General features: G+C 56.6%; 7 protein-coding genes across 13 annotated transcripts; 1 reads left to right on the top strand and 6 right to left on the bottom strand.

Annotated features, from left to right (window-relative positions):
* Positions 1-219: 219 nt before the first annotated feature.
* H310_07525 (phosphoglycerate dehydrogenase) lies at positions 220-3,792 on the top strand. Its single transcript, XM_008872909.1, has 2 exons — positions 220-815; positions 866-3,792. The coding sequence occupies exons 1-2, from the start codon at positions 269-271 to the stop codon at positions 2,068-2,070; spliced, it is 1,752 nt and encodes a 583-aa protein (XP_008871131.1). The 5' UTR covers positions 220-268; the 3' UTR covers positions 2,071-3,792.
* On the bottom strand, positions 2,228-3,792 carry H310_07524 (hypothetical protein). Its single transcript, XM_008872908.1, has one exon. It carries the CDS (start codon positions 3,719-3,721, stop codon positions 2,276-2,278), a length of 1,446 nt encoding a protein of 481 aa, XP_008871130.1. The 5' UTR covers positions 3,722-3,792; the 3' UTR covers positions 2,228-2,275.
* Positions 3,793-4,312: 520 nt separating this feature from the next.
* On the bottom strand, positions 4,313-5,963 carry H310_07523 (hypothetical protein). Its single transcript, XM_008872907.1, has one exon. The coding sequence runs from the start codon at positions 5,859-5,861 to the stop codon at positions 4,452-4,454; it is 1,410 nt and encodes a 469-aa protein (XP_008871129.1). The 5' UTR covers positions 5,862-5,963; the 3' UTR covers positions 4,313-4,451.
* Positions 5,964-6,005: 42 nt separating this feature from the next.
* On the bottom strand, positions 6,006-10,245 carry H310_07522 (hypothetical protein). 7 transcript variants are annotated; one of them, XM_008872900.1, is made up of 4 exons: positions 9,785-10,245; positions 9,307-9,735; positions 6,438-9,254; positions 6,006-6,383 (listed from the first exon to the last, which is right to left on the bottom strand). In XM_008872900.1, the coding sequence occupies exons 1-4, from the start codon at positions 10,043-10,045 to the stop codon at positions 6,051-6,053; spliced, it is 3,840 nt and encodes a 1,279-aa protein (XP_008871122.1). In that variant the 5' UTR covers positions 10,046-10,245; the 3' UTR covers positions 6,006-6,050. The 7 variants fall into 7 exon arrangements, with proteins under 7 accessions (XP_008871122.1, XP_008871123.1, XP_008871127.1 ...); XM_008872901.1 differs by having other exon boundaries at positions 9,307-10,245; XM_008872905.1 differs by having other exon boundaries at positions 6,438-9,735.
* Positions 10,240-10,938, bottom strand: H310_07521 (hypothetical protein). The gene has a single exon (XM_008872899.1). The coding sequence runs from the start codon at positions 10,795-10,797 to the stop codon at positions 10,462-10,464; it is 336 nt and encodes a 111-aa protein (XP_008871121.1). The 5' UTR covers positions 10,798-10,938; the 3' UTR covers positions 10,240-10,461.
* Positions 10,939-11,038: 100 nt separating this feature from the next.
* Positions 11,039-11,708, bottom strand: H310_07520 (hypothetical protein). Its single transcript, XM_008872898.1, has one exon. It carries the CDS (start codon positions 11,565-11,567, stop codon positions 11,109-11,111), a length of 459 nt encoding a protein of 152 aa, XP_008871120.1. The 5' UTR covers positions 11,568-11,708; the 3' UTR covers positions 11,039-11,108.
* On the bottom strand, positions 11,685-12,239 carry H310_07519 (hypothetical protein). Its single transcript, XM_008872897.1, has one exon. The coding sequence runs from the start codon at positions 12,157-12,159 to the stop codon at positions 11,806-11,808; it is 354 nt and encodes a 117-aa protein (XP_008871119.1). The 5' UTR covers positions 12,160-12,239; the 3' UTR covers positions 11,685-11,805.
* Between the last annotated feature and the right edge of the window lie 17 nt (positions 12,240-12,256).

Genomic DNA, 12,256 nt, shown 5'->3' with positions numbered 1-12,256 from the left:
GAAGCCTGTTTCGCGCTCTTTTGTTTGGTCCAATCAGCGTTGCGAAATTTGCTTTTTGGGGAGAGATGTGAGATTTTGATTTTGTCTTTGTAATAATATTGTTTGGCATGTCTTCCGTCCCCAAACTCGGGCAAGTAAAGTGGATCGGAGGGAGTACAGTAGTAGTACTAATCGTGCTTTTGGAACACGAAGGGAAATATTTTCCGGACAAACCCCAAGATTTTTCTGGGGAAGGCAACCAAAATCCTTGAGCACTCAAAACTACATCATGTGGCATCGTGGGCTAGCGACGCTCCAAGCAGCGGCGGCACAGCATCAGCGTCGAGGTGTCGCGGTCGCGCTGACTACACACAAACCAGCCTTCTCCAACAACGGGAAGCGTGTACTGTGTTTGGACGTGGGCAACCCCGTTTGCATTGACGAATTTCTCCAACACGGAATTACGGTGGACGAAGTGTCGTCGCAGGACTTGGTCGAATCGTTGCCGGCGTTTCAGTCGTCTCTTGCCCAGTACGATGCGCTTCTCACGGACGCGCAGACGAAGCTTCCAATGCACGAGATCTTGTCGCACGCTACGCGGTTGAAAGTAATCGGGATTCCCGGGTCGCAGACCGGCCACGTGAACCTTCTCGCCGCGACGAATCGAGGCGTGATGGTGCAAAATATTGGCACCAAACTGGCAGGCACTGGGGCTGAGGAAGCCGAGATGGTGCTGAGCTTGCTCATCCAAGTTGCCCGCAAGATTCCACAGGCAATGGCATCGACAAAGTACGGCGACGGCAGCCACGACGAGTTCCTCGGTCGTGAACTGCAAGGTAATTTTCCCACTTGGTCGGATTTGCCGAACTTTGAACTGTTGCGTTAGGCAAGTCGATGGGCATTGTCGGACTCAACGAAACCGGGCAACGCGTGGGGGAACTTGCCTGCTCCATGGGCATGCACGTGTACGCGTTCGACCCGAACATCGCGGCTGAGAAGGCGGCCAGCTTCGGTGTCACAAAGTGCTCGAGCCTTTCAGACCTGTACGGCAAGGCGGACGTGCTGACGTTCCACGTGCCGCTCACAGGGCTCACCCGCAACATGTTTGACAGTGCGGCGCTTGCGCAATGCAAGCCTGGTGTGACGTTGGTGTCGGTGGGTGGAATGGAGGGCGTGATCGAGGAGTCGATTTTGCTTCCAGGGCTCACGTCGGGGCACATTGGTGGGGTCGCCGTCGATTTGTCGTCGGCAGATGCTTGGCCGAGCGTCGTGAGCCATTCGTCCGTGCTGAAGGCTGCGACAGGGTCCACCAAGGCCAACCTCCCTGCGCGGTTGTACAAAATGATTGCGGAAAACATGTGCGCCACCTTGGACGAGCGGGCATTTGTCGGCATCGTGAACGGCGTGTACATGCCGCTGACGTTGCTGCCCGAGATGAAGCCTTTTCTGGCCCTCAGTGAATCCCTCGGTCGATTCCTTGTCGAGATGTTGCCTCGACAAGTGGCGATTGCCCACGTCACAATTACCACCAAAGGTGGTCGCGACATCGACATCACGACGCCGAAAGCGCGGTCGGCGCTTCAGAACGCCGTCATGAAAGGCCTTTTGCACCAGCGTGACGGAGGCGATGAGTCGCCACCGTTGACCTTGCTCAACGCGAGCGTGGTGGGAATGAGCCGTGGCATCGATGTCCGGCTCATGGATGACCTAGACCAAGACATCCAGCACCTGAACAATGCCATCCTGGTGCAAGTAGAGCTTCAGAACGGAACCAAGTCGGTCGTGATGGGTAGTGTCTTTGGCGAAGAGCCGCGCATCGTTCAAGTCAACGAGTACAACGACTTCCCGGCCTTCAAACCCCAAGGCACAATGCTCTTTTTCAACAACGAAGACCGGCCTGGCGCCATCACGGGCGTGCTTGACCAACTCGCCAGGAGCAAGATTAATATTGCCAGCCTCGGTCTTGGCCGACAGCCTGACAAACTCCAAGCGATGGGCATGCTCTCGCTGGACTCGGACCCGACCGACGAAATTGTGACCAAGCTGCGCGAGCTGCCTGGCATCACGAATGTCCACCTTGTTCGTTTATAGGAGTCGGCACGTGGGAAAACCAGCCGAAACGTGCTAGTGGTCGCGTTGGGATGCAATTCTTACATGGAGGTGCGATCATGCAGTCCTTTCGACTAGATTGGAACGGATACCGTGACCGAGAGCTGCTGCGGTTGGTCCTACAAGAGGGTGCACGAAAGCCGAAATAGGAGCGCGTTACATGACTCTGCCAGACCACGGCAAAGCTCTAATTGCGATGAACTAAGTCCCTGTCCAACGGAACATGGTTGAAAAAACGGTTGATGAGCGCCAGCGACACCTCTGGCTGATCCATCGGGACCATGTGTCCTGCGTTGTAGACGCGGACAAAGGTCAAGTCGTGGCTCGATCGAACTTCGCCGGCCTTCTTTCCCTTGACCATGAAGGGCTTGACGCGAGCCTCGTTGTACGCAGCTTTTCCTGGCCACTCGAGCTTCTTGGTCCACGCTTCGTTCCCCATCCAATTGCACATCAAGTCGGCATCGCCGGCGTAGATGAGGACGCGCACCCCACTCGCCAACAAGTTGGGCACATATTGGGCATAGCTCTTCATAAAGTCGACGGAAAAGTCCTGGTACACGCGCCACGTGGACTCGACCCACATCTTGTTGACGTGCAACTTCGCCTGGACGACTGGCGAGTTGAGGAAGCGCTCGCCGTACCGCATGTAGTCGATGCACCCGTTCGTGCAGTCCTCACGGATGTCGTATGGGTTTCGCTTGGAGGTTTCCGTGAGCGGCGCCACGACGAGGTTGTACCAGTTCTCCTGAGCCTGCACACACGTTTGGTTTTCGTTCTTTGTGGTCTGGCACGCTCGGACGAGCTTCCCGACTGCCTCGGCGGCAGCCTTGAGCGCTGGCACTTTGTCCGGGGCCACCAACGTGATGTTGTACGCGTTGTCGACCATATCCGCCGTGTACGGGATTTGGATGACGCTGTCGGTGAGGCCATTGCCAACAGAGATACCCTTCAAGTTGATCTTGACTTCCCCTTGCCCAGGCACTTGATTCACTATGTAGTACGCCGCCGACGGGACGTAGTGCCCGCCATAGCTCTCGCCAGTGATAAAGAACGGATGGGACTTGAACTGGGGGTGCTTCTTCAGGAATCCCTGAAGGAATGCGTAGATGTTGCGCCCGACATCAACTTCGTTGTGGTCGTCGTCCTTGTTGTCGCCGTACGAAAAGCCAACGTCCGTTGGTTGATCCAGCCAAATCACGTTGGCGTGGTTCGTCCACGAGTGTGGGTTCAAGACTGTGTTCAGGTTGGCGTCAATTGTGCACGGGCCGTTTTCAGTCAAGAGGGCAAAGATCGACGACGAGCCAGGGCCGCCCGTGAGCCACAGCACAAGCGGGTCCTTCTCCGGGTTCGACCGAGACTCGAAGAACCAATAAAAGTAGTTGTCATTCACCTTGTGTGGGAGCTGAATGTACCCTGACTCTTGCTTGGTGGTGTCACAGAACACAGTGTTGTTCACGAGCGCCAATTGCACGCTTGGAACTTGAGCCACGCGCGCAGTCTCGTGCGTCAAGACAGTCGCCACCGTCGCCAACGCGCCTAGCGCGCCGACAGCATAGAGCAATGTTTTGGAGCTGGTTTTGGCTTTGCGTGGCTTGGTCACGACGCGGAAGAGCGGGGCCTGTTCAGAGCTCATGGTGGTTCGCCGTGGATGGTGGTGGAATGAGTGAAGCGTGCGCTGACCGAGCGAGGTAGGGGTGATCGGCAATCAGAGGTCACGTTGAAGCTGCCCCAGCAAGGAAGAAAATGCATCATAGGTGGCAGTGAAACATGCATAAAATTTTGATCACTTTATCTTGAACTTTGAAGTTTATTTGGTGGATGCTATTTTAAATACTGAACCACTAAATGTATTGGAATATTCTTTGTAAGTTTAGAGTTCTACATTGTTTGTCTTCCATCACGCTCAACAATATTTACTACAGAGTATGGTCCAAAAGTTCCCACCGATATCAAATTCACTCTGAAGAAAATTTATTTCTCCTGTATAAATATTTTTTGACATGGTTCTGTACCATTCTCGACGATGATCCAGGAACGTTGGGCAGACCGTATTCCCGAACGGCGGCTGGCCAAATCCGACAACGACGTGCTGATCGACAAACAGACATGAATGCGAAACCCAATGCGTTTGACGCTGACCAAGCCTTCCAGCGCTCCATCTTCCTTCCCTCGAGGATGATGCCATGCTTCTGCATCGTACCTTGGGCTTTTATCACACTCGAGCTTGGGTTAACGAAAGCATGACGAGAATGCATTCGACGATGTTCGCTAAACGACTTATTATGGGCGAATGGCCTGGTCGTTGTTTGGGGACGACATTGCGGCCTCCCTCACTGCCGTCACACGGCAAAGGAAACCTGTCATTACACCAATTCATTCTGGAGGAATCGATGGATGAGTGCCTCGGACACGACAGGTTGATCTCGGGGGACGCAGTGCCCCGAGTTGAACACGCGCACAAACGTTAGCCCGTGGGCCGTTCGGACATTCCCGGCGACTGCCCCATTGACGACGAGCGGCGTGACATCCGCCGCATTGAACGCGTCATGTCCAGCCCATGACAGCTTCTTGGTCCACGCTTCATTTCCCTTCCAATCGCAGATGAGATCCGCGTCCCCTGCGTAGACGAGTACGCGCAGTCCCCGGGCAAGGACGGTGGCAACAAAGTGCACTGCGTTCTTTTCTTCATCGACAGAAAAGTCGTCCAAGACCGTGTTGTTGCTCCATGAGTACGGCTTGCGGACGTGTAGATGCTCCTTTACCCACGGCTGATTGAGGAATCGCGTGGTTTTGGCGCTGCCAAGGTCGTCGCAGTCGCCGTCGCACACTTGGCGAAAATCGTACGGGTTTCGCGTTGGATTGTGGATCATGGGTTCGAGCAGCTTGTCGTCCCAGAACTCGTCCGTGGCTTCGCATGCCTGCGTTTGATTCGGGAGCTGGCACTTGACCACGAGCGCTGTCAGCTCGACGGCGTCCTTTTGCATTTGGACCAGCTCCGCGGGGGACACCAACGTGATGTTGTACGAGTTTTCGACGGCCATTTCGACGAGCATGGGGTACTGCGTCACGGTGTCCGTGAGCCCATTCCCGATCGAGATGCCTTGCAAATTGATGCGAGTGCTTGCGTTCGGGGGCGCCCTTGCCTCCGCTTCCAGGATATACGCGGCCGCCGCAGGGACGTAGTGCCCTCCGTAGCTCTGCCCAGCAATGTAAAACGGGTTTTGCCGAAGGGACGGATGGGCGTCGAGGAAACCTTGCATGAACTCATAAATGTTGCGCCCCACATCAACTTCGGTGTGATCGTCATCGTGGCCCCCGCTGTACGAAAACCCAACGCCCGTGGGTTGGTCGAGCCAGATCATGTTCGCGTGGTTGGTCCACGAATGCGGATTCGTCTCGGTGCTGTTGCAGTCGTCTCCAATGAAACACGGGCCGTTTTCGTTCAAGAGAGCCCACATGGACGAGGTTCCAGGGCCGCCTTCAAGCCATAGGACGAGTGGGTCCATCGTCGGGCTCGCCCGCGACTCGAAGAACCAGTAAAAGTACTGGTCGTTGGCTTTGTGTGGGAGTTTGATGTACCCCGATTCGTGGTAAGTAGAGTCGCAAAAGATTGTGCGTTGGGGATGGTGCTGCCACGGCGATGGCGCCACGTACGCGAACAAACAGCAAGCCGCGGTCACACCAGCGATCCAGTACCATCGAGCGGCGTGTTGTTTGCCGCCACGCTGCCTGGATGCCGCTGGAACGGACAAGAGCGGCGCTGCCTCGTCCATGGCACTGGTCGAAAACGAGTGTGGCGTGCGGACCGAGAATCGAACGTCTCCCTCGGCCAATGGCACGACCTCGGTGCCTCCTGAAGGGACAGCATGCACTTGTTCGGAATTCACACGTCGCCATCGTAACGGCGCCAGCCAAAATCGAAGGGAAGAAAAAGTCTTTGTACCAGGTCGACCAAGTCCCATCTACTCTGACACTGCTGCCGCATCTACCTGCCTCGCCACGAGTGTTCGGTAGAGCCCTGACGGGACGTTCAGCAGTTGGTCGTGTGTGCCTTGCTCGACAATGCGCCCTTCGTGGGCCACGGCAATCAAGTCGGCGCTTTGGATGATCGTCAGCCGATGGGCAACTACGATTGTCGTCCGCTTCTTCATCTCCATGAGTGCATCCAAACTGGCTTGAACAATGCGTTCGCTTTCGTTGTCCAGAGCGCTCGTGGCCTCGTCAAGCAAGAGGACTTCTGGATCCCGCAGGATGGCTCTTGCTATTGCAATGCGCTGCTTTTGCCCGCCCGACAACTACAGCGCAGCTCCCGTCAGTCACGTCCAAGCACAGCTTGACGAAACATGTACCTGAATCCCCCGATCGCCGACTTGGGTCGTGTATTTGTCTGGGAACAATTCGATAAAGTCGTGCGCGTTGGCCATTACCGCGGCTGCCTCGATCTCGGCTGGAGACGCCCCCGGCTTGCCGGTCGCAATGTTGTCCGCGATTGTTCCCACAAACAGCACAGGCTCTTGACCCACGAGCGAGATGTGACTTCGAAGCCAGGTCAAGTTCAATGTGCGAATGTCCACGCCATCAAGCAGCACTCGACCCGCTAGGGGATCGTAGAATCGCTCCAGCAAGCCAATGGCAGTGCTCTTGCCACTGCCGCTCGACCCCACGAGCGCGACCGTCGTCCCGGCTTCGATCACAAGGTTGTAGTCCTTGTACACCAAGCTCTGCGGACGACTGGGGTAAGCAAATTGGACGTGTTGAAACTCAATTTTTCCCGCCACCAACGGCAAAGTCTGGCCTTCGTTTGTGACGCTTTGGATGGTTGGGACGCGGTCGACGATCGCGAACACGTTGGCGGCGGCTTGCTTGGCTTTTCCCATCCCGCCCAGCGCTTGCGTTGCAGTGCCCAAGCCAAAGCTGCTCATCATGAGCGACATGAGTACCGAAAACATGTCGCCGAACACAATGATGTGGTGGCTGATCAAGTAGCCTCCAAACCAAAACAGGAACGCCATCGCGAAGAACATCATGGCTTGGGAAAGCCCGAAGACTAGCCCCATCGAGAGGCCCGCGCGCCGGGTCTCCGTCGCTGCCGCCCCGACCAGCGCTGTGAACTGCGCTTGAATTTCGTCTTCCATACCAAATGAAGCGACCGTGCGAATCGCCCCGATGGCTTCCGAGAGTACCGCGCCCGCCTTGACGTCGCCTTCCTTGTCTTCTTCCTTGGTCGGATTAAACGACTTGGCTCGCATCTTGGACGCAAACCCCATCAATGGAAACACCGCCAAGAGGGCAAGCGTCATTTGCCAGCTGTGGTAGAACGCAATCGAGAACCCAATGACCATGCACACAATCACGTTTAGCACGTTCTTGAGTAAGTCGGCCGACATCTTTTGGATCAAAGCGCAGTCCGTGCTTAAACTCGCGAGCAGCGCGCCGGCAGAATGTTCAGGGGCGTCGTACCAGCCCACTTCTTGTCGCAGCATCGCAGCAAACCCCATCGCACGCAAACGCGTCGTCAGGCGCTCCGACACGACGGAAAAGCCGTACGACTGCGCGACGTTGCCGACGCAGTACCCCAGTCCAAGGATGAGGAAATACATCGACCACTTGAGTCCTTCCATCTTCATTTCGTCCGCCGTGAGCCGAAAGTTGAAGAAAAGGACGATGCAATTCGACAGGAGGTAGCCCCACAAAGGAAATGTTGCCCCTGTCACGAGCGACCCCAAGGATCCTACCACCATGTAGCCCCACTCTGGTCTACTCATCGACCAGATGCGGCCATACGGCACGCGAAGCGATCCACCCAAGGGTAACGGCATGGCGCTCGCAGTTGAAGGCGCATCGTCGTCGGCCGTGACTGGAATCGGCGCGGCATGTTGTGTTGGCGACTCAGGGAAGAACCCCTTGGCGATGTCACCTCCATCTTGTGTAGCGGTGGTTTTAGCCATGTCTTTCTTACGGGGGCTCGCACGCGACTGAGCTTGCACAAGCAGACGGTACTGCCCATTTTCAATCGCCATCAAGTGGTCGTGGGTCCCGTCCTCGACAACTTTGCCTTCGCTCAAGACGACGATGCGGTCAGCGTTTCGAATTGTCGCGAGGCGGTGGGCGATAATGATGGTTGTCCGCTTCCGGTCGGTCAGCAGCGCATCTAGCGATGCTTGGACAATTCGCTCGCTCTCCGTGTCAAGCGCGCTCGTGGCTTCGTCTAGCAACAAGATGGCAGGGTTCTTGATAATGGCGCGGGCAATCGCGATGCGCTGCTTCTGTCCGCCAGACAACTGCGCGCCGCGGTCCCCCACGAGGGTATCAAAACCCTGCGGAAACGACTGGATGAACTCGAATGCGTTTGCGCGCTTCGCTGCATCGTGGATCTCGTCAATCGTCGCGCCGGGCTTGCCATAAGCGATGTTGGCCGCAATTGACGATGCAAACAGACATGGTTCTTGGCCGACGAGCCCGATCTGCTGCCGCAGCCAGCGCACGCTGAGCATCTTCACATCTACCCCATCGAGTTTGACGACGCCATGGACGGGGTCGTAGAACCGCTCCACGAGCGACACAATCGTGCTTTTCCCGCTGCCGCTCGGGCCAACGAGGGCGACTCTTTCGCCGGCTGCAATCGTGAGACTGTATCCCTTGCATACGGGAATGTGGGGGCGCGAGGGGTAGTGGAACTCGACGTCGACCAACTCGATGCGGCCCTCCACTGAACTCAACGTGGCGCCGTCCATCGACAGCGCGTCGATCTTGGACGGTCGATCGATGGTCCCGTACGCGGTATACGCAGCCGCCCGGGCCGACACAATTGCGTCGATGCTTGGGTTGGCCTGGCCCAGTGCCATGGCCCCCATGATGACGCCGAAGAACACCGTGAGGACTTTCCCGCCGTCGTAGCAGTTGCTGGTGCATGCTGGCTGCGTCAAGTTGTCGGTGGCCACGAGCACCGCTCCGTACGAGATCGCAACTGCATACGTTGCGAAGATCATCATGAACGTAAACCCGCCGCCAAGGCCGGTCATGAGCCCTTTCTTGATTCCCGCCGCCTCTGCCAGGTGCAGGGCACCATTGTATTTGGCGGCAGTCGGTGAAATCGAGTTGAAGACGTGGACGGTGCGGATATTCGACAGGGCTTCTTCCGCCACGGCGCCGGCTTGGCCATACGCCTACAGCGAGAAGTGTTTTATGAGCGTGGTGACGCCGTCGGGCGATGCGTACTTTGATGGCGTTCTGAACGGCGCGAGCAGTGGTCTTCATCATGCACGCGAGCCCAACGACAAGGACGGGCAGGAAAGCCACGACGACGGCCGACAACTTCCACCCGCTCGTGAATCCAATCGCGATACCCGAGACGGCCATCGAGATGCAGTTCCAGCAGTCGCCGACCTTGCGCCCCATACCGTCTTGAATGACCAGCACTGACTCGGTGATTTCTGCAGACAGCGACTGCGGGTTGCTTACGTCGAACCACCCAATATCTTGCTTGAGAATCCCGGCAATGTATGCGGACCGCAGGCGCTCCGACTGCCGCGTCGACGTGTTGGTCCACGCAACCACTTGGATGAACCCTGCCGTGACAACAGCGAGCCCCATCGCGAGAAAGCTCAGCGAGATGTTGGCAACTTCGTGAAGCATGTGATCATATGCCTACATCACCAACGTTTCAGGCCATCGACACACGGACGGAAGGACGCACCCCATCGACCGGATTAAAAGTTGTAACAACATTGCCAAAGAGTAAGACTCGAAGCGGCTGGGCTGTGCCGGTGGCAATAGCTGCTACCGACCCGATACCCATCAAGACGACGTCCGTGCGATCCGCGTATCGAAAGAGATGACGGATCGAAACCAAGTTGGTGCGTCCAGCTTTGGCTTTTTTGGACAGACCACCGGCCTCGCGTTCGGCGGCGGGGGGGTGTGGGGCAACCGGGGCATTGCCTTGAAGGGCTGTCGTCATGACCGCCAGTCGGTCTTCAACACTGGCACCACTCCGTGCACCAGCGCGATTGAAACACAATGCCAGCGTCTTGGGATCGTTGCACAGCCATGTCGATCATTTTGAGGGCTATTTTTACGTGGCCATCGCGATTTTCGCCGACGTACCCCCACGTCGGCGAAATTGGCGGCGGTTTTCGCTGGCGATGAGCAGGTAGTGGCACAGAACCATGCGCGATGGCAAGCAACTATCTTTAGCTTGCGATTGCTTGTTTGGGGGGTCATGGCACGGTCGTCGTTAGTTAAATATTTTTATGCGATTGGATGGAGGAACGACTCGAGCGTGACAATATACATCGAGACAGTAGCAACAGCGACCTTGTGGTGTCCTTGAGGTGTTTGTAGATGAGGAGCACAGGACGTGATGCAGAGGGAGACTTAGAGCAAGCGAGGAAGCTGCGGCGCAAACACCGCGTTATTCAAATGCGCTTCGAACCGGCTCGCGGCGGACGACAAGAGGGACGACGACGACGACAACGAGGATGACTTGAGGAAGGACGAGTGGCGGCGTTGCATGGCTTCATGCTGTTGGCGAAACGCGGTGCGGGTAGATGGCATCGCCTGCTTCTTGGCCTTCTTCAACGCCTTGGACGCCAGCGACGTGGTCGAGTTGATCTTGCGCGAGAACGCCTTGCGCTGGGCCGTTGCCACCTCCGCAATGTCGCACCATTCGTAGAGGCCAGCACGAGTCGACGAGGCATCACGGGACGACATGGTGGCGGTGGACGAGTGCCGGCGGAGGCGAATTCAAATGTGGGTGCCACACAAGCTATGCAACTGAGCACACACTTCGTCGTTCGGCCAAGCAGCTGACCGGACGTTGGGTGTGTTTCGCTCTCATGGCACTGTTCCATTGGGTGCCGGTCCATTGTCCCGAGGGAAATTTGGATTCGATACGACGAGAAGTGCCATGATATCATGATCCATATCTTACAATCCTCAATACGATCAGACTCAACAAGGGCGGTCGTTGTGGTCGTCGCTGCATCTCCTGTCTATTGTTGCACCTTGACCCAGACCAAAATTCATTTAGATTTTGTATGCATGCACCAAAGTCTCATCCGGAAAGATTTCGAAGGTCCAGGTTGCAACGCCCAAGAGCAAGTTGGGTCGGGTGAAGGTGGGAGGGTTGTCCGTGGCGGATGGAAACGTTCTTGCGCTTGGTTGTAGCTTTGCAGAGCATCGAGTCTGGCAGGTCGAATGGGGTGGCCTCGATGTTGAGCCTGTGGCTGCCGCCGCGACCACAGCGAGTGCATGTTTGGCTGCGTGTCGCTGTACCCTGAAGCATTCAGATCAAGCTCTTGGTAAGGCAAGATAGAGCGGATCCGTAGCGAACACACGAGTGTGAAGAGACGCAGCGGCAGCCACGTCATGGGTCCGGCCTGAGCTATATTGAGACATTCAATGCATGCGATGGCCGTTGATGGACGCGTGGCACGACATGGACGGAGGGGAGGTCGTTGCAGCCGACAGCGGGGCCTCATGAAGGAATTGGCTGGCTGGAAGGCGATTTGGGCGAACAAAGAGGGCGAAGCAAGCTCACGACTTGTCCACTCGTCTGCTTCCGTGACCAGGCATGTGCTTCGTATCACGAGACAGAGTGAATCGCAAACGTGGGGTTAAATTAGGGCAATAAGGTAAGACGAAGGCATGGATGTTCATGCATGCCCCTCGAGGTCAATCTGTTCGAAGAGGGGCTGTCAGGCATAATGAGGAGTGAGCTCACATGAGCTTGGGCACGACACCAAGGAAGGCCGAGGCGAACTTGGCCTTTTGGATGATTGTATCCGTCACAGTCTGGGACACCCCACTTCGGTTCAACATAGTCGCTCGTGTATTAGCCATGGCTTCTTGCTGTCGCTTCATCGCGTTTCGCGGAGGCATAACTTGTTTCGTGGGTCGAGTATGGCGCTGGATTGGCCGTGCCGACGGCTTGTTCGCGCGAGTTGGAACGGGAACCACGGGTCGGCGTGTTGTCGTCGCCGCGGAAGCGTCGCACCACGAGTAGAGCGCGGGGGGCTGCTTCAGGGCGCCAGGAGTCCCGGTGGTTGTAGAGGTCGTCGTCTTGGCGGTCATGATGCGTGCTGTTGGAGGAACGTTTGAGACTTGGCTGTCGTCGTGCTGCCCTTGGCACGGTGAATGAAGATCGCGGTCGCCTTTCTCGAAAATTGCA

This window comes from Aphanomyces invadans (genome assembly GCF_000520115.1).
Source record: "Aphanomyces invadans strain NJM9701 unplaced genomic scaffold supercont1.14, whole genome shotgun sequence".
Lineage (NCBI taxonomy): Eukaryota > Oomycota > Saprolegniomycetes > Saprolegniales > Verrucalvaceae > Aphanomyces > Aphanomyces invadans.
This window is presented reverse-complemented; position numbering and strand designations above follow the sequence as displayed.

Excerpts from the sequence above, each read along its gene's own strand:
- H310_07520 (XM_008872898.1), bottom strand. The coding sequence starts at position 11,567 with ATGAGGCCCCGCTGTCGGCTGCAACGACCTCCCCTCCGTCCATGTCGT.
- H310_07521 (XM_008872899.1), bottom strand. The coding sequence starts at position 10,797 with ATGTCGTCCCGTGATGCCTCGTCGACTCGTGCTGGCCTCTACGAATGG.
- H310_07519 (XM_008872897.1), bottom strand. The coding sequence starts at position 12,159 with ATGACCGCCAAGACGACGACCTCTACAACCACCGGGACTCCTGGCGCC.
- H310_07524 (XM_008872908.1), bottom strand. The coding sequence starts at position 3,721 with ATGAGCTCTGAACAGGCCCCGCTCTTCCGCGTCGTGACCAAGCCACGC.
- H310_07523 (XM_008872907.1), bottom strand. The coding sequence starts at position 5,861 with ATGGACGAGGCAGCGCCGCTCTTGTCCGTTCCAGCGGCATCCAGGCAG.
- H310_07522 (XM_008872900.1), bottom strand. The coding sequence starts at position 10,045 with ATGACGACAGCCCTTCAAGGCAATGCCCCGGTTGCCCCACACCCCCCC. Across the intron at positions 9,736-9,784 it reads CTTTTAATCCGGTCGATGGG|GCATATGATCACATGCTTCA; the intron begins GTGCGTCCTTCC and ends TTGGTGATGTAG. Across the intron at positions 9,255-9,306 it reads CCGTTCAGAACGCCATCAAA|GCGTATGGCCAAGCCGGCGC; the intron begins GTACGCATCGCC and ends TTCTCGCTGTAG.
- H310_07525 (XM_008872909.1), top strand. The coding sequence starts at position 269 with ATGTGGCATCGTGGGCTAGCGACGCTCCAAGCAGCGGCGGCACAGCAT. Across the intron at positions 816-865 it reads CCTCGGTCGTGAACTGCAAG|GCAAGTCGATGGGCATTGTC; the intron begins GTAATTTTCCCA and ends CTGTTGCGTTAG.